Source organism: Medicago truncatula, chromosome 2 (genome assembly GCF_003473485.1).
Source record: "Medicago truncatula cultivar Jemalong A17 chromosome 2, MtrunA17r5.0-ANR, whole genome shotgun sequence".
Taxonomy (NCBI): domain Eukaryota; kingdom Viridiplantae; phylum Streptophyta; class Magnoliopsida; order Fabales; family Fabaceae; genus Medicago; species Medicago truncatula.
Window position 1 is genome coordinate 51,681,715 of NC_053043.1, and position 23,620 is coordinate 51,705,334.

The 23,620-nt window shown below is 34.4% G+C and overlaps 3 protein-coding genes across 3 annotated transcripts; 1 reads left to right on the top strand and 2 right to left on the bottom strand.

The window, feature by feature from the left end:
* The first annotated feature begins 7,683 nt into the window (after positions 1-7,683).
* Positions 7,684-10,356, top strand: LOC25488000 (ethylene-responsive transcription factor RAP2-2). Its single transcript, XM_013610175.3, has 3 exons — positions 7,684-7,994; positions 9,135-10,009; positions 10,107-10,356. The coding sequence occupies exons 1-2, from the start codon at positions 7,727-7,729 to the stop codon at positions 9,968-9,970; spliced, it is 1,104 nt and encodes a 367-aa protein (XP_013465629.1). The 5' UTR covers positions 7,684-7,726; the 3' UTR covers positions 9,971-10,009; positions 10,107-10,356.
* A 1,638-nt stretch (positions 10,357-11,994) lies between these two features.
* Positions 11,995-14,055, bottom strand: LOC25488001 (tubby-like protein 8). Its single transcript, XM_013610176.3, has 7 exons — positions 13,552-14,055; positions 13,228-13,460; positions 13,036-13,132; positions 12,870-12,959; positions 12,678-12,770; positions 12,518-12,585; positions 11,995-12,423 (listed from the first exon to the last, which is right to left on the bottom strand). The coding sequence occupies exons 1-7, from the start codon at positions 13,978-13,980 to the stop codon at positions 12,348-12,350; spliced, it is 1,086 nt and encodes a 361-aa protein (XP_013465630.1). The 5' UTR covers positions 13,981-14,055; the 3' UTR covers positions 11,995-12,347.
* A 3,731-nt stretch (positions 14,056-17,786) lies between these two features.
* Positions 17,787-22,772, bottom strand: LOC25488002 (ubiquitin receptor RAD23b). The gene is made up of 12 exons (XM_013610177.3): positions 22,552-22,772; positions 22,293-22,454; positions 20,892-20,930; positions 20,744-20,805; positions 20,618-20,662; positions 19,473-19,650; positions 19,252-19,383; positions 19,090-19,152; positions 18,965-19,012; positions 18,774-18,883; positions 18,241-18,319; positions 17,787-18,097 (listed from the first exon to the last, which is right to left on the bottom strand). Exons 1-12 carry the CDS (start codon positions 22,615-22,617, stop codon positions 17,981-17,983), a joined length of 1,101 nt encoding a protein of 366 aa, XP_013465631.1. The 5' UTR covers positions 22,618-22,772; the 3' UTR covers positions 17,787-17,980.
* Between the last annotated feature and the right edge of the window lie 848 nt (positions 22,773-23,620).

Consider the following 23,620-nt stretch of genomic DNA (forward strand, 5'->3'; position numbering starts at 1 on the left):
CTTCTACATTCTGAATATTGATTATAATCATAAACATCTGAACAAGCCGGAAGAGACACATACAAAAATGACATCCAAGTGTTCTTGGATCTTGAGCAATTAATCTAGACACTCATTTGCACTACTCCCTTCGTTTCACTATGTGTGTGTTTTTAGAAGAAAAAAAAAATTTGTTTTAAAAAGAATGTTATTTTTGGCTTTTCAAAGAAGAATCAATTACCTTTTCTAATTAGAATCAATGAGAATTGTTGTTCCCACATATAATATGGCTGTGTCACACGAGTAAAATACGGAAATACCCTTCGGTAGTAAACTGCTGAAGTTTTTAGGAAACCGGCGGCAGTTAACTGCCGAAGAAAACTGGACATAACCAGAACGCAGAACCAGAACTTCTCATTTCCAAAACCTTTTCAAATTTAACAATTTCTCTCAAATCTTCTCCAAATCCATTTTCACGAATTGCAAGCAAATCAAGTGCACATTATCACAAGTAAGTTGTGTCAATCATTTTAATGTTAATGTTAATTTGTTTAGGTTGATTTTTAAAAAAAAAATTAGAGTAGTTTGTATGTGGTTAGGGTTGATTTAAAAAATGACAATTTGATGATTGCATGTGTAGTTTAGAAATTGATAATTGAATGTAGTTGTTGCCTACGTAGTTTAAATCATAATGTGGCTTTGAATGGTGGCAAATGAACACAATTTGAATATGTTTTATACTTTGCACACAAAGTGTTTGATAAAATGTCTCAATGACAATTTTATTGATTATTTAGTTAGTTTAGTTATGGAAATGATAGAAATGATGTTGATTATAGTTTGGTTAAGTTTATTTTGATTTTTTAGTTAGTTTAGGTTACACGAGAATTATGTTCATTGTTGTACTTTTAATGAGTTTAATTTTGTTTATGTTTAGTTTAGGTTTAATGTGTTTATGTTTATGTTTAATTAGGTTTAATTATGTTTAGTTTAGTTTAGGTTTAATTAGGTTTATGTTTATGTTTAGTTTAGGTTTAATGTGTTTGATTAGGTTATTGAAATGATGTTAATTTTTTTTTTTTTTTTGTAGATATGGCCGATCAGGAGCCCATTGATCCATCTAAGATGATTGGTGGTAGGCGTGCGATGACTCAGAGCCACCGTAAGGAGAGGCAGAGCGGCCACATCCCAAAGAGGGGTAGAGGTCGGAGGGCAGATGGCTCAGGAAGCTCTCAGGCTACACAGCCTGAGGAGTCACAGGTTGTTGACCAGACTGGGGTTGAGTACCTGAACTATCAGGATCAGGTACAACATGATGTGACGGATGGTGGATATGACCAGGATCATATACCACAGCAGCAGGATGCAGGAGACGAGGATGACATTGCAGCAGCTGCTGCACCGGAGGTGTTACCTACGGACCCTCCCTTTCCTGGTGGACCGGCTGACTTGTCCTTGCTCCACTCTTATGCCGGTCATGTGGCGTTGTCACTCTGGTATAATTCAAATAATGTAAGTGTATTTTTTTTAATTGTTTTTTCTTTATGTTAAAATATTTTCTTTAATTTAAATGTGTGTTTGTTTAATTATTATATCTACTTTTATATGTGTTTTTTTTTATTATTTTTCTTTATGTTTAATTATTTTCTTTAAATGTGTGTTTGTTTTAATTATTATATACACTTTTATATGTGTTTTTTTAATTCTTTTTCTTTATGTTTAATTATTTTCTTTAAATGTGTGTTTGTTTTAATTATTATATACACTTTTATATGTGTTTTTTTTAATTCTTTTTCTTTATGTTTAATTATTTTCTTTAAATGTGTGTTTGTTTTAATTATTATATACACTTTTATATGTGTTTTTTTAATTCTTTTTCTTTATGTTTAATTATTTTCTTTAAATGTGTGTTTGTTTTAATTATTATATACACTTTTATATGTATTTTTTTAATTCTTTTTCTTTATGTTTAATTATTTTCTTTAAATGTGTGTTTGTTTTAATTATTATATACACTTTTATATGTTTTTTTTTTAATTCTATTTTTTATGTTTAATTGTTTTCTTTATATGTGTTTTTGTTTTAACCATATTTATTTTTCTATTATTTCAGGTTCGTAAGCTCCGCGTGTTTAAACCGATTAATCATGGGGCCAAGATTCTCACTCTCGGACGCCCTAACGGGAATGAGAATTGGTTTTGGGATCCGCTTAAGCAGAGCGGGCTACATGATTTGGTTTACTTGGGGTACTCCACCGTGCCTCATGCCCTGTTGATGACTTTATGCGAGAGGTGGCATCCGGAGACCAGCACCTTTCACATGCCCATGGGGGAGATGACTGTGACATTGGATGATGTCGCATGTCTCACGCATCTTCCTATTGAGGGGCGGATGTTGGATCATGGGAAGAAGATGCCCAAGCATGAGGGAGCGGCACTGCTTGTTGTTTGGCGATAGAAGCAACAAGCGCATCGAGCTGATATATTTGACGACCATGGAGGACGGCTACGCAGGGATGCGTAATTATTCCTGGGGAGGTATGACCCTCGCCTACCTATACGGCGAGTTGGCTGATGCATCTAGGCGTGGAGACAGAGCTCTTGGGGGGAGCGTGACACTGCTCACTGTAAGAAAACTTAAATTTTATATTTATGTTAACTTTTATTTTTTTGTTATATTTTTCCGTGCGTAATAATTTATAAATGTTATTTGTTTGGTTTGTGCGGCATGGTTTTTGGCGCATTTTCCAGGGTTTTACAGTGTTGATCTCAACACTGACTATGTGGAAAACTATCCAATTGCAGCGAGGTGGAAGCTCCAGAAGGGTCATGGGGAGGGGATCACGTATCGGTCACTGCTTGACCGTATACAGTTAGATGATGTATGCTGGAGGTTGTACGAGGAGCACAGAGAGATCCAGGACTTCGAGGAGGTTTTCTGGTATTCTGGCTGGATTATGTGAGGTGTCCGTAGGGTGTACCGTCACTTGCCCGAGAGGGTTTTGAGGCAGTATGGATACGTGCAGACCATCCCCAGACATCCTACTGATGTTAGGGACCTCCCACCGCCTTCCATTGTGCAGGTGTTCGTCAACTTCCGCACTCACACGATTAAGGCGGACGATCGGGGTGAGCAGGCAGGAAAGGATACATGGCGGGTGGCGGATGGCTATGTCATATGGTACACTAGGGTGTCTCACCCTCAGATCTTGCCACCTATTCTAGGAGATCTTCCGAGGCCTGCAAATGAAGAGCAGATCATTGCAGATCAGTGGGAGCGGTATGAGGCGAGAAGCTCGCCTGACACCTATGACATGGTTAGTGGCGTTGTTGCCTACGCTGATGCGCAGTTAGGCCAGGAGGAGGTCATGAGCATGACCCCTCAGCAGTGGTTTGAGGCCATGACCCATATGAGGGAGCAGATCGCGCCGATTTTGACCAGGAGGCGAGCCCAGAGGCCGAGGAGGAGGCACCATCGGCAGGATCAGGACCAGTAGTAGTATTTTCATTTTTAGGACTTGTTTTTTAGTTTTCGTCTTTTGATGACATTGATTTGTATATTTGTATATTTCTACTTTGATGACATTATTTTTAATTTCATGGGCTTTTTTTACTTTTTTTAATGTACAAAAATGTTGGTTTAATTAAGTTGTGCATTTGCACCAATATTTTTTTGTTATTTGAACCGTTATGATGAATTTTAAACGTTTGTGTAAAACTCAGGCTTTCAAAATAATTTAGAATGATATTGAAATGTTTTTTAGAATGATGAAGATTTCCTCGGCATGAAAATTAAAGTTTGTTCTTGTAACTTCATATATTGATAATAAGCAATTTTCAATGAGACGTGATCGTTACTTTTTTTCTAGAGTGTAGTAGTAGTATTTTATTACTAATGACAAAGTTTTAGTTGTCTAGTCAAACCTGAACACTACTATATAATATAAGTGTGCCGTTGATTTGCTTGCAATTCGTGAAAGAAGATTTGGTGAAGATTGGAGAGAAATTGAGAATTTTGTGAAGTTTTGGAAAATGGGGAAGTCTGTTCTTTTTTTCTAGAGTGTAGTAGTAGTATTTTATTACTAATGACAAAGTTTTAGTTGTCTAGTCAAACCTGAACACTACTATATAATATAAGTGTGCCGTTGATTTGCTTGCAATTCGTGAAAGAAGATTTGGTGAAGATTGGAGAGAAATTGAGAATTTTGTGAAGTTTTGGAAAATGGGGAAGTCTGTTCTGCGTTCTGGTTATGTTCAGTTTTCCTCGGCAGTTAACTACCTAGGTTTTCTTCGGCAGTTAACTGCCGAAATTTTGAAAATTCGGCTGCAGTTAATTGCCGAGGAAAACCTCGGTAGTTAACTGTCGAGGATCTTATGCGCTACAAAATCTGGCAGAATCTCCTCTCATCTATTATTGATCTTATCTTCCAAATAATTTCTTCAAATTTCTCTCAAAATCTCTCTAAAAAACACAACCAAATCCAACCAACTTTATTCAACAAAATCACAAGTAGGTAATTATAATGCTATTAACTTACATTTTAGTTGTTATAAATGTTATTATTTTTTAGTTTTTGAGTACATTTATTATTTTTTAGTAGATTTACATGTTATAATTAATTTTTAGGGTATATGTTAGTTGATTAATATTGTTAAATTATTTGCATGATGTTTATGTTATATGATTAATTTTTTATTTTAGTAAGAGTATATGATTTAAAATTTTAGGGTTATTTTTATGAATTTTAGACTCTATGAATAATGTGCACATCAAGTGTTCGATGAAATGTTTGAATGAGTTTTTCATTGATTATTTTTAGTTTCTTATTGTGTAGATTTAAAACAATGGCCGGATGGATCGACGTTCATGCGTAATTCAACGGCGGAGAACCTCAGAGGTTGAAGGTTCGGTGCCTTGGTGTAACGTTAAGAGGTCTAAAGGATAAACTGACTGAATTCAACCAAGGAGTCAACCCCAGAGACACAAGGATGGTGGAACACGTTTGGTATAAACGTCTAACGCTCGACGAGGGGAGAGTATCATTCACTTGGGTGGAATTAACGAACGACGAAAACGTGACGACCATGTTTTGGGAGCACAACATGTTCCAGTGGATCGATATGCGGGTGAAGTTGCTTAGATCAACTGAAGATATCATCAAAAGTTTGATTCCGCCAGAAGATTGACATTAGTTAGGGTAAGGTGCATTCCAATTACAACAATTGTCTTCCTTTGAATGGAGTAATTCAAACCTGTCAAACAACAGGACTCGAGCATTTCGCGAGCACCTCATGTTTCTCCTTTGAAAATATTAAATTCTTGTTATGCTGGTTTAGATGAAGGTATTAAGTGTCAACGATTGAACCTCAATTTTGTGGCACTTGAATACCATCATCTAAAGTAAGCCTCACAAAAATTTATTCTTTTCAAAGGGAAAATATGAAGTGCTCGGCAAAATGCTTGAGTCCTGTTGTTTTGCAGGTTTGAATTTATCCCATTCAAAGGTAACACAATTGTTGTGGTTGGAATGCACATTCCAACTGCAAAAATTGTCTTACCCTGGATGGGGCAATTCAAACTTGTTAATCGGCAGGACTCCAGTATTCGATGAGCATCTTGAACAATGGTATTCAAGTGTCAAGGAATGCACCTCATTCTTTTGACACTTGAATACCAGCGTTCAAGATGCTGATCGAATACTGGAGTCCTGCTGCTTAGCAAGTTTGAATTTGCCCCATTCAGTGGTAAGATGATTGTTGCAGCTGGAAGGTAAATTTCGGAATCTAATGTGTAATGCAATGTAATGTGATAACATATATTTTGTATTGAATGGAACAATAATTATCTTATTTTGTTTTCAAATTTATTTATTCTAAATGCAATTTTATTCTAAATACCATAATGTCAAACAAAATGTGTGCGATAGAAAAATAAAACATAAAAAAATCCAAAACAATTAGGCATTAAAAGCCATTACATTCATTCTTCCTCGTCACACAAATCAATCGGCTTGTCCGCTACAGTCCCCGCGGTACCTTGTTTTGGTTGAGGACCGAAATAGCATGTCCTCCCGCTCCTCCTCAACCTCGAGTGATTGTACACTGGCACCTTCGAACCCTTCTTTTTTTCGGAACCATCGCAAACAATTCCATGCCACGTCATAGGTGATTTTTCTTTTTTCTTCTCATCACCCTGAACGTTACCCTGATTCTGATTCTGAGACATATCTACATTAAAAATAAAATGGCGATCAATTCAACCTATACTAACCTAAACTATCCTAACAATTCTAACCATTCTAACCTAAACTATCCTAACATATCATAAAATCAACAAATCAATATAATCGAGCCTATATAATCGAAATTTAACAAAAAATAACATACAATTCGACCACAAAGCAACAATGCAATAGGATTCAAAAAACTTACTTGTTTTTGTGATTAAAATTGGCTTGTAATGGCTTCAAATAGGGGTGGGAATAGGCCAGGCTTTGATAGGCCTGAGCCTGGCCTACGAAATAAATCACAAGCCTGAGCCTGGCCTATGACCTATCATAGGCCGTTTTTCTAGGCCTGGCCTGGCCTATTTAAAAGCCTGGGCTGGCCTGAAAGCCTACTTACAGGCCTACTTCACATTAAGGCCATCAAATAGTTCATTTGGCCTACTAAATAGGTTAAACATGTCTTAAAGCCTACTTAAAAGCCTATTTCACTACAAGTAAATTTCAACTAGATTAAAGCCTACATAAAAGCCTATAACAACAAAGCCTATTAAGGGACTAATAGATAGAGAAAAATATGTTTATATTTTTAATATATGCAATTATTTTAATATAAAACAAAATATTTTTTAATAAATAAGTATTAATAGGCCGGCCTATTAGGCTTAACAGTCTTTTTTTGAAGCCTAAGCTTGGCCTATTTAACTAAACAGGCTTTCTAAAAAGCCTAAGCCTAGGCCTATCTACTAAACAGTCCAGTCCAGGCCAGGCCGTAGGCCCCTGTAGTGTGGCCTGGCCTATTCCCAACCCTAGCTTCAAATGACTCAAAATCGCACCTTGGATAATTAAAAACGCAACAATGGAGTTTTGGAAACTCCTATGCAGTTCTGTTCTTATAACATTTTCATCGGCAGTTAACTACCGAGGTTTTCCTCAGAATCAATTCTCAGAATCAATTACGTTTTCTAATTATTACTAATACACTACTCCCACAATATTATCATCTACTTCACATTTGTTATATTTTGAAACACACCGCAAGTTGATAGGGCTAATTAAGTAAAAGTATATATTTTTTGACAACTTTATTGTATTCGTTAATTTTGTATATAAAATAATCTTAAACAACATTTATTTTGAAACGGCCGGAGTACATGTTTAATGTTAAAAAAAAAAACTTCATTTATCTCAAAATATATACAAAAATTGGTCAGCATAAATTGATGCATTTGATACGAATTTTATATCAAATACATTATTTTATTTAATCAATTTTTGTTTATATTTGGGACATAGTAGTAAATAGATAAATTGTTTGACACGTGTACTCCATGCTGACCAAAGCAATAATAATAAGGTAATGCTTTATTTTTTTCAAGTCAAAATACAAATTGACCACTACTTTTCTTCATCATCACCAAGGGCAAAATCGTAACAACGCGTTATCCATATATATAAAGAAGTCTCACGTGACACCAAGCACAAAAATCATTTCAACACAAAACACAGACAGTGTAGAGAAAGATGTGTGGTGGTGCAATTATCTCCGACTTCATCTCAACTGCGGCGGTGGTGGGTGGTTCCCGCCGTGTCACCGCCGACATGTTGTGGCCCAATTTGAGGAAATCCAGTTCCAGAAAACCGTTTTTCCTTGACAATGACTTCGAAGCTGAGTTCAGAGAGTTTAAGGATGATTCTGATTTGGATGATGATGATGAAGGGTTGTTGGTCGGTGCCAAATGTTTTACCTTTGGTTCAACTAACAACAAATCTTCCAACTCCTTTGTTCGTGGTAACTGTTGCTGTTATTAATCTCATTTTTTATTTTTATTTTTATTTTTAAATTTTCGTATGCATTTGTTAAATACTATCATGTCCCACATTTTATTTGGTTCATTTTTTTTATTTTTTTTTATTTATAAAATTTAAACAAAAAGTTCTGTTTTTTTTGTGTGAAATTTTTTAGTATGAATTGATGCATAATTTTTTACTATGATGCCCACATTTTTATTTATGTGATTTAATTTTATGGGGTTTGTAATGTCCATGAAATTTTAATTCTGGTATTTTAGATCTTGGCAATCACTTGAGGATTATTTGATTTTTTCTTGCTGTGTGATTTATTTTTCGGGTGGATTGAAAATAAGGGATTAATCCTTTGTATTTGTTTTTTAATGTAATGTTTTTTAAATTAATGTTTATGAGCTTTAATGTAATTTTTTTAAGTTAATGTTTATGAGCTTTGAATGAGCTTTTCTGACTGCAGGAAATCACACAACTTGGAATGATTTTTATACATCCAAGCTGCCTTCAATTTTTCTAGGGTTCTTGGTGTTGGTTTTGTTTTTTTGTTCAGTCAAGTTGAACTTTTTCAAAGTGATAGACATGATCTAATGGAGCTAGTCTTTGTTTAATTGATCTGAAATTGTAAAATTTGAGGACCATAATTGAACTTTATCATCTGTTTTGTTAATTGCCATAAGGTTAGCTTATCATTAGATTTTGCTAGCTCTTTTGCTTCTGTTTTGGTATTAATCCAATGTTTAATGAGATAAATAATGTTGCATGCTTTAGATTTTGCAATGAGATAAAAAATGTGAGATGAGAGAAGACATGTAGATTTTGTATTAAGGAGAGTAGATCAGTTTGAGGATAATCAGATCACTAGAGGCAGAGGAAGACCTATAAAAATTATAAGAGAATCTAGCAGGAAAGATTTAGAGATTAATGCATTGGATCCAAATATGGTATTTGATAGAACATTACGGTGTAATTTGATCTATGTAGCCAACCTCACTCAGTGGGAAGGCATGGTTGCTGTTGTTGTTGATGCTTTAGATTGTTCATTAAATTTATATAAAATTTAAATGATTGATCTAATTTTATCATGTTATATTGTTATTATTTAAATTAATTTCGAACTGTGGTGTAGGATCAAGTGCTGCAAAAGTTGTTGCATCGAAATCAAACGAGCAAGGTGAAAAGGAATTGAAGAGAAAGAGGAAGAATCAGTATAGGGGTATCCGCCAACGTCCATGGGGAAAATGGGCAGCTGAGATCCGTGACCCGAGAAAAGGAGTTCGTGTTTGGCTCGGAACTTTCAACACTGCTGAAGAAGCTGCAAGAGCCTACGATGCTGAAGCTAGGAGAATCCGTGGCAAGAAAGCCAAGGTGAATTTCCCTGAAGAGGCTCCAAATGCTTCCTCAAAACGTCTCAAGACAAATTCTGAGACACAGCTGTTGGACAAAAATCTGAACTCTTTCAAGTGTGAAAATATAGAGAACTACTATTCCCCAGTGAATCAGGTGGAACAGAGACCATTGGTTAACGCCCAATGTGCTAATGTCGGACCCTTTGCTGGAAACGGTGTTCAGCTTGCATCTTCTGATGTTACTGCATATTTCAGTTCGGAGTATTCGAGCAATTCATTTGATTATCCTGATCTATGTTGGGGTGAACAAGGCCCGAAAACACCTGAGATTTCATCTGTGTTTTCTGCTCCTATAGAAGGCGAATCTCAGAAGAATCTGCAGTCTGACAACTCGCAGGATATGCTACCTATGCAAAATGATTCAGCAAAGACACACTCTGAGGAGCTTGCAGATATCGAATCCCAGCTGAAGTTCTTTGAGAACTCGTTTGATGATAACTGGAGTGATGCTTCATTGGCAGCTTTGCTTAGTGAAGATACAACTCAGGATTGTGGAAACACAGTGGACCTTTGGAGCTTTGATGACCTGCCTTCCATCGCAGGCGGAGTTTTCTGAACAACATTCACCTGGCCGGTTATGTAAATAAAACTACAAGTTAGTAACTTACATTTTACGTTCGGTTTTGGTTTTGTTAATTTTGTTTCTTTACGGTGGAGAGTTGTTGTTTAACTATGTTATGAATTGTTTTCAGGATCCTTGGTTTTTTACATTGTTGATGGAATCAGAACAAAAACAGGTTACCGGTTTTATGTAAACGTGGAGTTTTATTCTCTTTTGGCAAATACATTATTTATAGGTTTTTAGGCATCCTTTTGTCTTGTCATAAACCTTTTGAGGATTTTTAAGTTTGATGTTTATAAGGATTATGTTTATGGATGATATAATTGTAAACTTGCTTGTTTTTCATAATGACAATTTTTTATGACCAACACAGTTTAGTCCCTTTGTTTGTTGTTGATGATTTCGTACTACATGAATGATTTTGCTTTGTGTGTGATTGTGAATCAATTACCCTTAAATCATGAATAGATGCTTTAGGCATACAGCATGTGTTGAAATTTGACTTTGGTTCAAATAATGTGTAGTAGTTTTTGAATTCTTGGCTATGTATGCAGAGATTTTGATGTAATATACGTTCTTGATCATGGTAGGGTAGAGCTCTTTTGTGGTTTGTTTTTTAATTAGAGGTTTAAGTACTTCGGAAGTTGGAATAAAATCCGATCCTTTTTCTTTTTGACAAGGGGAAAACTGATATACTTAAACCCAAATGTTCAGTATATTTTAACATTTGCACTAGAGATCAACTGAACTGACGATTCTTACTTCTGATAAATGTATGGTGATATGGTTGCTACTTGCTACAAGCGACCACAATGACTTTCACAAAATGGTTAAAAAACATATTCTTGCAAATGTTATTGGAGCCAATGCACAGGTTGTGTACAAAACTTTTTGGTTACCTCATCATTATTTGAGTATATAGAACACACACACACACTCTCCCTCTTTTATGGTGTGAATGAAAAGTGTCTCTGGAGTTTACTTTTCATTGCTCAGGAGCCACACCATATCCACAACAAAGACCCACTCCAATTCGGCTGTTAATTTTAGGATAATATTTGTGTAACTTTTTAGACTAGCACTGAAGCAAATAAATGACAATATTAGAATATACTGAACATGCCTGTTTAAGTATTAGTCTTCATTTGATCATCGTACAATCCTATCATCTACTACCTAGAGTATCTGATAGTCGTTTGTAAAAACTCTTAAATTTTTGTGTTAGGGAGTTGCAAGGTATTCAGATAATTATAAAACAGCAATGAAAGAAGTAATTCCATACGAACATTATAGTAGTAGATCCAAGTACTGGTGCAACGTGATGTAATTTTATCTGTTACTAAACGAATTCAAACAAGCTCATTTGCTTTCTCTGAGTTGTTTGAGGCAATGAAAACAGCTTGTATCAGGCTCACACAAAGAGTACCTTCGAATTTAAAGAAGTCAACATTTAGTAAAATACTCCTTCCTTCCCAAAACTAGTGACATAGTTTGACTACATACACTATTTACATAACATACTTGGATCATATTTTTCTATTATACAAAGACAAAAACATTAACTTATGTGAGATTTGGATGGAGTTATATCTTCCTAGCTGAAGGTTAAACACACCAAATACAAGTCCAAAATCTTCATTTTTCTTTTGAAAAATGTACTCAGACAAAATTCAATACTTGGGTAAATAATTTGCAAAGCGTTCTTTCTGGATGGTATTGGGCGAAACCAGAAGCTAACTTTAGTTCAGAGGTTGAACTAATTGTGGGAAATATTTGTTCCAAATTATTTATATTTGTGAAAGTGTTGCTCTCTGATCACACAAACAGAATAGGAAGAAAAAAAAAAAGTAGAAAATATTTATGTTGTGTGTTTGTTTTTTTTTTTTTTTTGTGACCAAATAAATTGTTAAGTCTTTGTAATGTGTAAATGGTATGACATCAAACAATCAATCATCTACTTCCAACTAATTCATTTTATCTAAACTACTGGTGCAACACGATTTCATTTTATCTGTTACTGAACTAAATCATACCAGCTCACTTACTTTCTTTGATTCAATGGATACAATCTTTAGTAAAATAATAGTGAAGATTACAAAGTCGGAAAGTAACAAAGTGATCATCTGAACACAGCGATTTATACATTCATTTTTGCGATAGTTGGATGGCACTATATCTTCCTAGCTGAAGATTAGACACACCAAATACAACTCCAAAATTTTCATTTTTCTGTTGAAAAATGTACTCAGACAAAAGCTTCACTAACTTGGGCAAATAAATTCCAAGACTTCTTTCTGGATGGGGCTGGGCGAAACAGAAGAGATCTTGAGTTCAGAGGTTGAACCAATGGTGGGAACAGAGAGATTTGCCGCTACACTATGCAACAAAGCTTTGCATCAATGGAAGCCAAACATATGCAAAACGCCTGGTAACCAGTCAAAGGATATCTGCAGATTGACAGAGGAAATGGTACTAGCTATGAAACCCCGCATCCTCAAAAAACATTAAGGTCAATAAAACAAGAAAATTTTGAATTGATACCTGTAGTCCATAACAAAATTAGATTTTCCTACCCTCCCTAGCTGCAGGATTGTCTGCTTCCCATTCTCCTAATCATAGCAAACACAAATCAGCTAAGTAGACAACATAACTAACTGCGTTATTATAACATAAAAAACACTCCCGGCTTCAATGATGATACCTCTAAAGTGAGCTGAAAGTTTTTCACGGATCTCTGGATTCCAAGTCCTGGCCTTCCTTTATCTCTATAGTCAAGCTCAAATTGCTTTGTACTCTTGATGAAGGAAGACAATAAAAATTAATGAAAATCAATATCCATGGCTAGCTATAAATAAATGACAAAGAAACTTCCCCTCAGTGAGGCTCATCCTACCTTGTTATAGAGTGGATCCCTTGAGAATAGTTGATGCACTTTGTCCATTTTTCCCTCCCAATTCATTGGCAGTCCCTTAATGTGTTGTACCTGAACCCCAATTGAATTGTAAAAATGTGAGTGTGATCATCAATCATATTATTGAAAATGAATCTAACTGACATACCTGGTTGGTGTTCTTGAAAGACATAGATTGATGGTTTGGTATATAAGCTTTGATGGTTCTGTGAGTTCCAGTACATGTTGCTATTGTAGGTACATACCTGGAAATAAAGAGAAATGAAATGATATAATAGTTAGCAGAGAAGAATGAAGACGAGGGGGAGATTGAGAAAGATGAAGGAAGATTTAGGCTTACTCAACAACAGCAAGAGGTGGTTTACTACGGGGCTTATGGCGATGATATCCCTGATCCCAAATGTGGTATTTTGAGCCGGTGAGGTTTGAGGTTACTGTCCCGAGAAAAGTATCATCATCATGAGAATTGGAGAGTAGTCCTTTGAGATTTTGAGCAACTGTGAAGTGAGACCTCCCACTACGGCGCTTGTGGTGGGCAACAGCCAATTTCCTATTCTGTCGTCCATGACCTTCCTACAATAATAATAATAATAATAACATGTGAGTCTTACTTAATAGCAAAGTGATATTATAGTTATACAATAGAATGTAAGTGAATACATACATATGTATAAAGAGAGAAGAAATTGGCAGCAGAGCGAGAGAGACCCTGAGGTGTTGGTTCCTTAACAATAACACAAGTACACCTTCCAATATCTATAGGCAATGTTCTACATATCAAAGACTTGTTGGGTAAAGTAGACCAGGAGGAAGCAGGAGCAGCTTCAGAGTCGGAGTGGTCCCAAATTTTCAAAGAGCTTGAAAAGTGGGAAGAATCAGAGTTGATTTGCATGCACAACTGTAATGAGTTGGATTTTGGAAGAGAAACAACATTGGCGGCATTTTCCTTGTTCTTGTTCTTGTTCTTGTTGTCGGCTACATAGAGACAAGTGTTGCTACAGCTACGAGTATGCCTCAGCTCAACGTTGGTATCAATCTCGCTGAGGGGATTTGAAAACATACGACCAAGGGTTTGGTTTTGGTTTTTCTTCATTTGTTCGTTAGTTTTCAACTTGGTTGATTCAATTCAATTCAATTGCTCACTAAGTAGTGCTGTTAGTTCGGTGGGTGGTGGGTCCTACTGCATTTTATTATTATTATTATGTTTCGTTTGAATTTGAAAACGCTTTGGAGAACGCACTAATGTAATGCTCCTGCTGCTAACGGTAACCATCTCATCTTTTACTTTTTATTTATGAAAAAGTCAATAGAGAGTGAGTAAAATTATAATCAGGCTAAAATATGGTTTTAGTCTCTGCAAATATGTCTCGTTTTGATTTTAATTCGTGTAAAAAAAATTGTTTTTGGTCCCTGCAATTTTTATTTTTTTTTAAAATAGTCCCTGACCCCATTTTTGTGATTATTTGCATACGTGGCACATGATGACTGAACCGATTTTGTAGTTTTTGGTCCCTGCAAAATATTTTGTTTTTTAAAAAGGTCTCTGCAAAATTTTTTGTTTTTGAAAATAGTCCCTCCAAAGACTATTTTAAAAAACAAAAAATTTGAGGACTATTTTAAAAAACAAAAAAATTTGCAGGGACCAAATTTTTTTTTTCAAGGACTAAAACCAAAACGAGACATATTTGCAAGGACTAAAATCATATTTTAGCCTTATAATTAAGAGTACGAGAGAGTTGTCTCCAAATATATTTTTTTATAAATAGATATCCATTTTTTTTCTTTCTTCGACCAATGTTCTTGATAGATTAAGATCCTTATAAAATAATAGGTAGCTAATATTATATGAGTTTTTCTATTCACATCCCATATATTTCTGGTTACACCCAAGTTTTCTTAAAAGTTTTTAAAAATACCAAAATTGCCCTTTTATATAAATTATCTTAATATCTTGATTTCATTCATTGTCACTCTAAAACTCCACTCTCTTTCACCCAGAAACGATCAAACAAACCTGATGTTCAATCAATCTCTGTTATGGAAGATTAAAGAGTGAATCAAAACATTTTTCATCCATACTCGATAGCGAATTTCTTCTTCTTTTTCAATAATGCTAGTTTCAATTTTCTTCTTGTTCAAGTGTACTGTACAACAATTTCAATTTTACATTGTTGAGGTTAACTTAAATTCAGTTTAAGTAGGTTCATGTAAACTCAGTTTACGTAACCTACTTAAACTTAGTTTACATGACTTACTTAAACTGAGTTTGCATGTATATACTTAAATTGAGATTACGTAGAATCATTGAGCAAGGTTGAACTTTTAGATGTACACTTAAACTTAGTTTACGTGACTTAAACTGAGTTTACACGACCTACTTAAACCGAGTTTAAATATGTACACTTAAACTCAGTTTACATGACCCACTTAAACTAAGTTTACATGACTTACTTAAACTGAATTTAAGTATGTACACTTAAACTCAATTTACATGACATACTTAAACTAAGTTTACATGACCGACTTAAACTAAAGAGGGGTTTTGGGGTGTAACCGAGAAAAATGAAGAGGCTTTTTGAAAATTAAATTTTATGAAAGGGTAATTTTATCATTTTGAGGTGTAATCAGGATTAAACATGGTGTAATTAGAAAAACTCATATTATATACATATATTTTTTTTTAACTTGTTTTAATTAATTCCATTGAAAATATATATTCTTAGAGAACCTTGATGATTATGAATGAATTTTTTGCAACAAAAAAGACATTTGAATGATTAAAATGGAAGAGGTTTATTGATTTCTAACAACATAAAAAAATCTTAAAACCGGTCTTGGCCCCACTCATGTGTTATATGTGATCTGGCTACTCCGTGAAAATATTGATTTTAAACCATCCATCCGTAACACATGTGTAGGACAATTATTTCAGGTTAGTGTGGTCTCTATAGTATTTTCTACATCAATTTTTTAGGATATGTGTTCCGTTTTTTGGATTTTTATAGTTCAAATTTTGTTACTACTTCACTTCAGTGTGACTGTGGTTCTTTGAGATAGTCTTACATAGACACAAGCATTTAGGCATACACATAAATTAAAAAAAATTAAAGATAAATAAATTAGTCACATCAATCAATATCACTTTAATCTTTTTTTTCTTTCTAATTTTTCTTAATTTCATGGGTGTGTGTCTAACATGTAATATTTAGTGCCGTGTCTAACCAAGAGTTTCTCGTGGTTCTTGTTCTTTTATCCTACTTTACATTAGTGAGTCGTGTCCCTACTTTTGGTACTAGTTTTGTCCATGCTTATTGTGTACTTCATGTGTTATCATGAGTTTGTTATTTGTCTGCATACAGTGGCAGAGTCAGAAATTTCATAGAGTCTGGACAAAAAAATTTATTGCAAAACATTACTTCCTTCCTGCGAATAATTTCACATTTCCTGTAGATATATCTTTCTTGCAGATCCTAAAATCCTATGGTATTACCTCACCTGTGAACCTAAATCCAATTTACACAAAAATCCGCAGGAAAAGCTAAAAATTGTGATAATAACTGAGCTTACTACAAAGAAAGTTGGAGCTAAGCTTGAGCTAATGCTAGCTGGGGGTGGCTCCGCCCCTGTAAGCATATACATTCAGCTCATATTGAAAGTGAAGATGATGCAAATGAAGACCCTAAGAAAGATGTAGGAAGCTTCTCTTATTAGACAGAAGAACTTACAGAACCTATTATTATTATTATTATTATTATTATTATTATTATTATTATTATTATTATTATTATTATTATTATTATTATTATTATTGTTATTATTGTTATTGTTGTTATTATTGTTATTGTTATTGTTGTTATTGTTATTATTATTGTTGTTATTGTTATTATTGTTGTTGTTATTATTGTTATTGTTATTGTTATTGTTGTTATTGTTATTAATATTATTATTGTTATTGTTGTTATTATTGTTATTGTTATTATTGTTATTGTTATTGTTGTTATTATTGTTATTGTTATTGTTATTATTGTTATTGTTATTATTATTGTTATTATTATTGTTATTATTGTTATTATTGTTATTATTATTCTTATTATTCTTATTATTGTTATTATTGTTATTATTATTACTACTACTACTACTACTACTACTACTACTACTATTATTATTAGTAGCTATTCAAATGGAAGAGAATAAATCAACAGGATTTACATTTCCACAAATTAAGGTTGAAACTTTGGATAAGTTAGATTGGTCATAAGGATGAAGCTTGTAGCTTTGCCTAAATTTCAAAATTGTGAAAGACCAAAACTTCTTTCAATCCTTAAAATTACTTTTTTTTGGAAGAAAAAAAAACTCAAAATTACTTGGTTACAAGAAATAATAAATTACATATGCAAAGTAAAATCGCTACAAAAAATGTGAGAACTTCATTATTTTTCATCTTTTTATATTCATTCACCAAAAAAAAAAAAGGTCACGTTAAATGTTCATATTCTCTCTCATAGAACATGTGTATAACTTGTTTTTCAGAAATTTTGAAGGCAAAAGCAAGTGTTATCAACGTACTCTTCCTTACTCCTCCCATCTCTGTCTATCTAGCTTCTCTACACAATCCGGTGTCAAGATCCTCTACATTTTTTACCTCCTCCATTCTTTCCATTACCAAAGTTTTGGAAATATAATTACAATGTGACATTTGGTGGATCCAATTATTTAATATCCACTTCATATCTCTTGAAAAACTATAGTAATGTAGAGGGAAAATGGAGGGAAAATGGAGAGGATCCTAGCTCCACAGTCCGTAAGTCCTCTCCTTTGAGGAGAAAAAAATAGAATTCTCATTAATGAGATATTTCGTTTTTCTCTAGTAAAAGGAACCAAAGCCTAAATCAGGGAAGATAGCTAAAAACACTGTCATATAAACTAAACCAAACCAAAATCATTAGTAAATAAATGGTAAAATACGCCAATCCAAATCAGAAACTCTACCACATAAATTTCCCTAGAAAGACGGAAGAAAAATTGCAAACCACCCTCCTTGCAAAAAGGAAAAAAGCCTGAACAAAAACTATGAATCATTGTAGGTTAGTGATTTAATCCTCAAAATCCCCAGCATTTTCCAGTAAGTAGTTGGCTGCCAATTGCTCATCACGGTCACATGCCAAAAATGCCTCTATGACAGAGGCTCTATCAAATCCCATAGCCTCTAGCTGCATGTCATAGGTAAAAATGAATCAGCACATATGACAAATCAATTTCATTTTTTTGCAAAGTCATAAGGTAAATCAATTGAAATGAAAAGAGCACATATCATTCTTAAAAAAAAAAGAAAAATATATAGATATAGATATACCCTTCCAATTGCCTCCTGCTCAGCTGGCGTCACATTGACAGCATGAGGCATGTCTTGCTCCGCCTGATCAAAATTATCTCTAATAGAAGAAAGAGAGTTAGATTTATAAATAAACTAGTAAACTACTAGGGCAATACTTCAATCTTAAATGCTACAGATGCTTCCTGGATTAGATACCACAACAGGTCAAAACATTACATTCATGTCACAAACATGGCAAAGACGAGTTAGGATCCTCTCCATTTATAAAAATAAATGGAGATTGCCATTTAGAAAGAGATACACACAATATAGATCGTGGGTCCTACCAACAAGTGGGTCCCACCGTCATTAATTAGTTTCAAATTTTATTGTGTCTTTATCTCTCCAAATGGTAGGAATGGAGAGGATCTTGACTCGGCAAAGACTACTACTAATAAAACCGGAAAGTTATTTATAATAGAAGCATGACTATGGGATTAAGTAATGATTGTAAAATGCAAAGATGGCATGTTAAACTATCACGAACCATCCATGGAAAGCAGTATACTCACCCTTCAGTACCGTCCATGGGTTCATTTATCAACTGAAGAAACTCAGAATGATGCTCGTCAATTAGTCTCAAGAGACCTGGATTTTGCTTTCCGAGCTCCTGAAGTACAGGCTGCAATAGAAATTATCTCAGACATTGACAAATGACCAAAAGACAGGTATTAGATGATTGAGAAAATAGATAGTTAGATACCTGGAGAATTTGTGGATTGGATTGCACCATTGTCCGCAATGCTTGAAACTAAATATGCAGAACATGGATGTGTCAAACATAAAAATTTTAACAGTGTATTATAAATGATGAAACAAAATGCCTACCTGGGGATTGTTCCTCAAGAAGTCAAGTGAACCAGCTCCAGCTCCAGCACCAGAAATTGTCTCCTGAAAGAGTTTCAACTCAAAATAAAGTACAAAGTAACAGCAAAAGATGTAAATGACAAGGTACAATGACTTTTGTTAATCCATTCAAATTATTTTTACCTGTGGAAACATATTCAAGGGAGACGAGTTAGGGACCCCAGGAACAACTCCGGTAGTCACCCCACCTGTTTCAGTTGGATTACTTGGGTATTGAGCAGCCGGTACAGCAACTTCTGCTGCTTCAGGAATTCCCTGCATATAAATAATTGTTAAATCAAATCAAATAAGATAAATCACAAGGTTCAAGCAAATATAATCTACAATGAGCAGTTTAGGCATACAGAATACAAGTAATCTACAGCACGCTCTGGATTATTGAAAGCTGCACGAAGAGCACGATTGACGGTATCCCTGTCCCAGCTGCCACCACCCATGTCAATAAGTTGTTGAATAGTCTGCTCAAGATTACTTCCAGCCACTAAATTTGAAGCAGCCTGTCCATAAGTATCTGTAGTAACACTGCAAAAATGACATTGAAATGTATTTCAGAAGGCTTGACGACAGGATAGAGGTAAATGGCCAACAACTCAATTTGTTGATTGCAGCAAGAAGATAAGACATTTATGAACACTATTTTAATTTAGGGTGTAACTATAATTAGGAAACTTGAGTTAGAATGTAGGGATTTAGGTTTAGAGTTAGTTACTTAGGTCTAGTACAGCATTCCCTGTGGTTCGATTAGGACTCTATTCTTCATTCTAGGCTAGGATTTTCTCAGCCTAAAGTTTGGGTTACCCACAATGGTATGAGCCTACAAGACTTGTTCAAGTTGCCAATATAAGGCATGTTAACTGTTTTTTGAGAATGTTGCATTATTATTGAACAGAACTTTGGTAATTTGAGCATTTTTTATCAGTTTGAAAGTGATTGTACTCTAGAATCTAGAGTGATGTGTCTGATTAGTGAGGAATCAGAAGATTGATAAACAAGTTGAAGATGACAGCTGAAGTGATGTCTGAATGCAGTCGGGGTGAATGAAGTTGTACACAAATCTGGCCTTTTCTCATGGCAATGAGACAGAAAATGGTACCAGCCCAAAAACATTTGTACAACCCCAACTTAGGGTTGGGCAGAATTGGCCTTCCCTTCAGAGATTTGAACGAAACAAAAACTAATCAGATCACAGAAAATCATCAGGCTAGCCCAATTTAATTTTACCACGACCTGGTCTATTGGCTTGCCCTTATAGTTTTTGAGAAAAAAATAATTGAATAGATGGCATCAGTCAAATATTAATTATAATATTAGACCAGGCCAAATTCAAATTCCAACCATAACTTTTAGCATCAAGAATGTATTACTGATTATAAGAATGGTATGTGATAGCCTTCATCAGACAAAATCTACATAAAGATGGTATATAGTGTGTCGTACATTAATGACTACAAACAGTATAACCAGAGAAACATAGAGACAAAAGCCATACTTTGTAGGTGCCAGAACTGCAGGAGATGCGTTGTTGTTTGCAGATCTGCGAAGCCAAATAAAATAAGTTACGAAAAAACATAAGTTGATGGAAAAGCTACACGGAGAACTATTTCAAATAACTCACTGAGTTTGTACTACAGATGTGGAATCTGGTGTTGGCACAGTTATAGGTGGATTGCTAGCGGTCTGTCACACATGCACAATCACTAACTCATACAAGAGGAAAAAAACTCAAATACCAAAAAGATATTAAAAATGAGCAAGCAACATGCCTGAGTAGATGAAGTTCCAGCAGATCCCAAGACTTTACTCTGCAAATAGAACAGTAAAATGGTAGATTATGGTTAAAGACGAATTAAACAGTATTTTGCCAACTAAATTTATATTCTACGTCCTAAATTGGCCCCAAAGAGAGGGTGACGTAGTGTTTTTTGAGATCTAATTTAGGATTTTAATTTTAAAATCAGGGCTTTTGATTAGAAATTATTTTTTCCTTCAAGGACTTTATACTATTCTGGTTAATCTTAGCACGTACTCGGAAATCTTGTTTTGGTTGAATTGTGCAATGAACATGAAGCAACATGTGAGAGAAGCGGGCTACCACACGATTGATGGACTTTGAGGGTGACTCCAAATGCAGGCTAGTTCTATCTTGGAACATATTATTAAAGTGTTCAATTATTTGCAAACACTAGACACACTTTTTGACATAATATTAATATCGATATTAGTTTTCTCATGAGACTATCTAAAACCTAATATGTTGAGAACTCTACCCTATAGTTATGCTAGAGGTATCTTGTAGGCTATGTTGTTAATCCCATACAGTGTCGCGTAGTGCTGAGCCCCTAAAATGCTATAGTTGTATAGCGGATAGCAGCTATCGCAAATACTAAACATCACAATGTACAAAGCAAACACAAATACTCAAAAATAGAAAAATACACAATTAAAGAGACAGTCATACTCAATAATTAAAGAACCTAAAGTACAGAGCAATAAAACTTAACATAGAAGAACATAACAACATTGAAGTAAAGTAGAAAGAAGAACAAGACAGTTGTTTGTGAGCAAGAACATAACAGGATGAAGAACTGAATATTACTCTTAAAAGGATTCAAATTGACATTTACAACCTTCAAAAAGAGGATTCGAATTGACATTTACACCCTTCAAAAAAAGGATTTAAGGAGTGATGCACCGAAATCCTAATAGCGGACGCGATAGGGCATTAGGGCCGCAACAACCGGTATTGCTGACAGCGGCTTGCAGGCCAAAAGTGTTGCACCAAACCCCACCACTGCTACACTATTCTGCTATAGCGGAACTATTGACAACATATCTTTATTATACATCAATTAATAAGAGACTAATTTTGATCCCACATCCATGGTGCATTAAACTCTTATATTTTGATGCTCTTAAATAACAAGATCTCTTTATTAAACTCCATCTCTTTAAAACTCTCTGAAAGCAAGCTTTATGTTTAATTAGAATGTTATATATAATTAGGATTTATCTAGAATTGTGATCAATGTTGTCGAGCAGAGGAATAGAGTGAAAGGCCAATAAACAACAGTGATAATGTTGAAATAGTGAAATGGGTAAAAAAAAAGATAGAAGCATAATTGAAAAGTAATTTAGATTGAAATTGAGATCCATGATGATAATACCTTACTAAGCATGACAACAAGAAAGCCATCTTCAGAGACTTTATTGTCAGCTAAAGTAGTTTCATCTTTCAAAACTTTTCCATTGTGAATCAGCAATTGTTGTCCGCATGGGTAATTATCTTTTCCTTGAATATCTTCAATATTCTTTTTTACAGCCATTATCTGATAATAACAACAAAATTGAATGAATGAATATTGGGAATTCTTGAATCAAAGAATGTTAATAAAAATTTGAAGAAAAAAAAGAGGTACGACATACAGAATCAGAAGGATGAACTCTGATTTCGAAATGGCTTCCTTTCAAAGTCTTCACAGTGAGCTTCATGACTGATTGACTGACACCGATCCGGAATCAGATTCAGCTACGGAATCGATTGGAATGGAATGTACAAACCCTAGCAATTAGTCGTATACTTTCCTCTTTTTCACCACGCCCTTCTCTTCCCTTCTCTTTTCTTTTCTTCTTTTTCCTTCTGTATACTACGACCTATACTATACTACTATACCTTTCTTTTCTTTTTTTTATTTTTTTTTATTTTTAATAATAAAAAAAAGAAAAGAAAAATTAAATAAGGTGATTCATTTTTAACAAATACCCCATAAAAGGTCGATAGTCAATGATTTGCAAATATTAATGACAGATATATCATATACGAAACGCATAAATAAAATTACACAAGACAACAACACCATCAAATCAAAAGAATAATATGAAAATCAAATTACAGGTAAACCTACTCATAAACATATGAGCTATATGAAGCATGTTTTTCTGTTGATAGAGAAGGAAGAAGTGGGGGGCTGGCAATATTGTGGAAGCATAGTTGACTCTGTAAAATTCAAAACTATTCACATAATTTTTATCAATATTATTATTAAAGAAGATGATAACACTCAAGATTGGAGATTGACAGGTTTCTATGGTATCCCTCAAAGAGGTCAAAGTAGGGAATCTTGGAACATTCTTACTACACTTTCCCAACAATCAAATCTTCCATGGTGTATTGTGGGGGATTTCAATGATATTCACACTAATGAAGATAAACGAGGTAGTGTTCCTCATCCATCGTGGCTCTTCAATGGTTTTCGATAAGCAGTTGTTGAATGTGGTCTTATTGATATTCCTTTACAAGGGCATGCTTACACATGGTCACGTCGAATGGGTACAAGTTATGTTGTTGAAGAAAGGCTTGACCGAGCCTTAGTTACACATGAATGGATGAGTATGTTCCCACAATGTATACTGCACAATTTAATCTCAGGAGCTTCTGATCACTCCCCAATACTTCTTAACACCGATCCCAAAGTGTATGAGTATAAAAGGCGTC

Bases quoted from the DNA above. Each gene is read 5' to 3' on its own strand.
- LOC25488001 (XM_013610176.3), bottom strand. From the start codon at position 13,980: ATGAAGAAAAACCAAAACCAAACCCTTGGTCGTATGTTTTCAAATCCC. The intron at 13,133-13,227 runs GTAAGCCTAAAT...CTTTATTTCCAG, and splicing joins CCACCTCTTGCTGTTGTTGA to GTATGTACCTACAATAGCAA. The intron at 12,586-12,677 runs GTATCATCATTG...TGCTATGATTAG, and splicing joins ACTTTCAGCTCACTTTAGAG to GAGAATGGGAAGCAGACAAT.
- LOC25488002 (XM_013610177.3), bottom strand. From the start codon at position 22,617: ATGAAGCTCACTGTGAAGACTTTGAAAGGAAGCCATTTCGAAATCAGA. The intron at 20,663-20,743 runs GTGAGTTATTTG...TTGGCTTCGCAG, and splicing joins ACATCTGTAGTACAAACTCA to ATCTGCAAACAACAACGCAT. The intron at 18,320-18,773 runs GTGAGTATACTG...TTCTTCTATTAG, and splicing joins CCCATGGACGGTACTGAAGG to AGATAATTTTGATCAGGCGG.
- LOC25488000 (XM_013610175.3), top strand. From the start codon at position 7,727: ATGTGTGGTGGTGCAATTATCTCCGACTTCATCTCAACTGCGGCGGTG. The intron at 7,995-9,134 runs GTAACTGTTGCT...ACTGTGGTGTAG, and splicing joins TTCCAACTCCTTTGTTCGTG to GATCAAGTGCTGCAAAAGTT.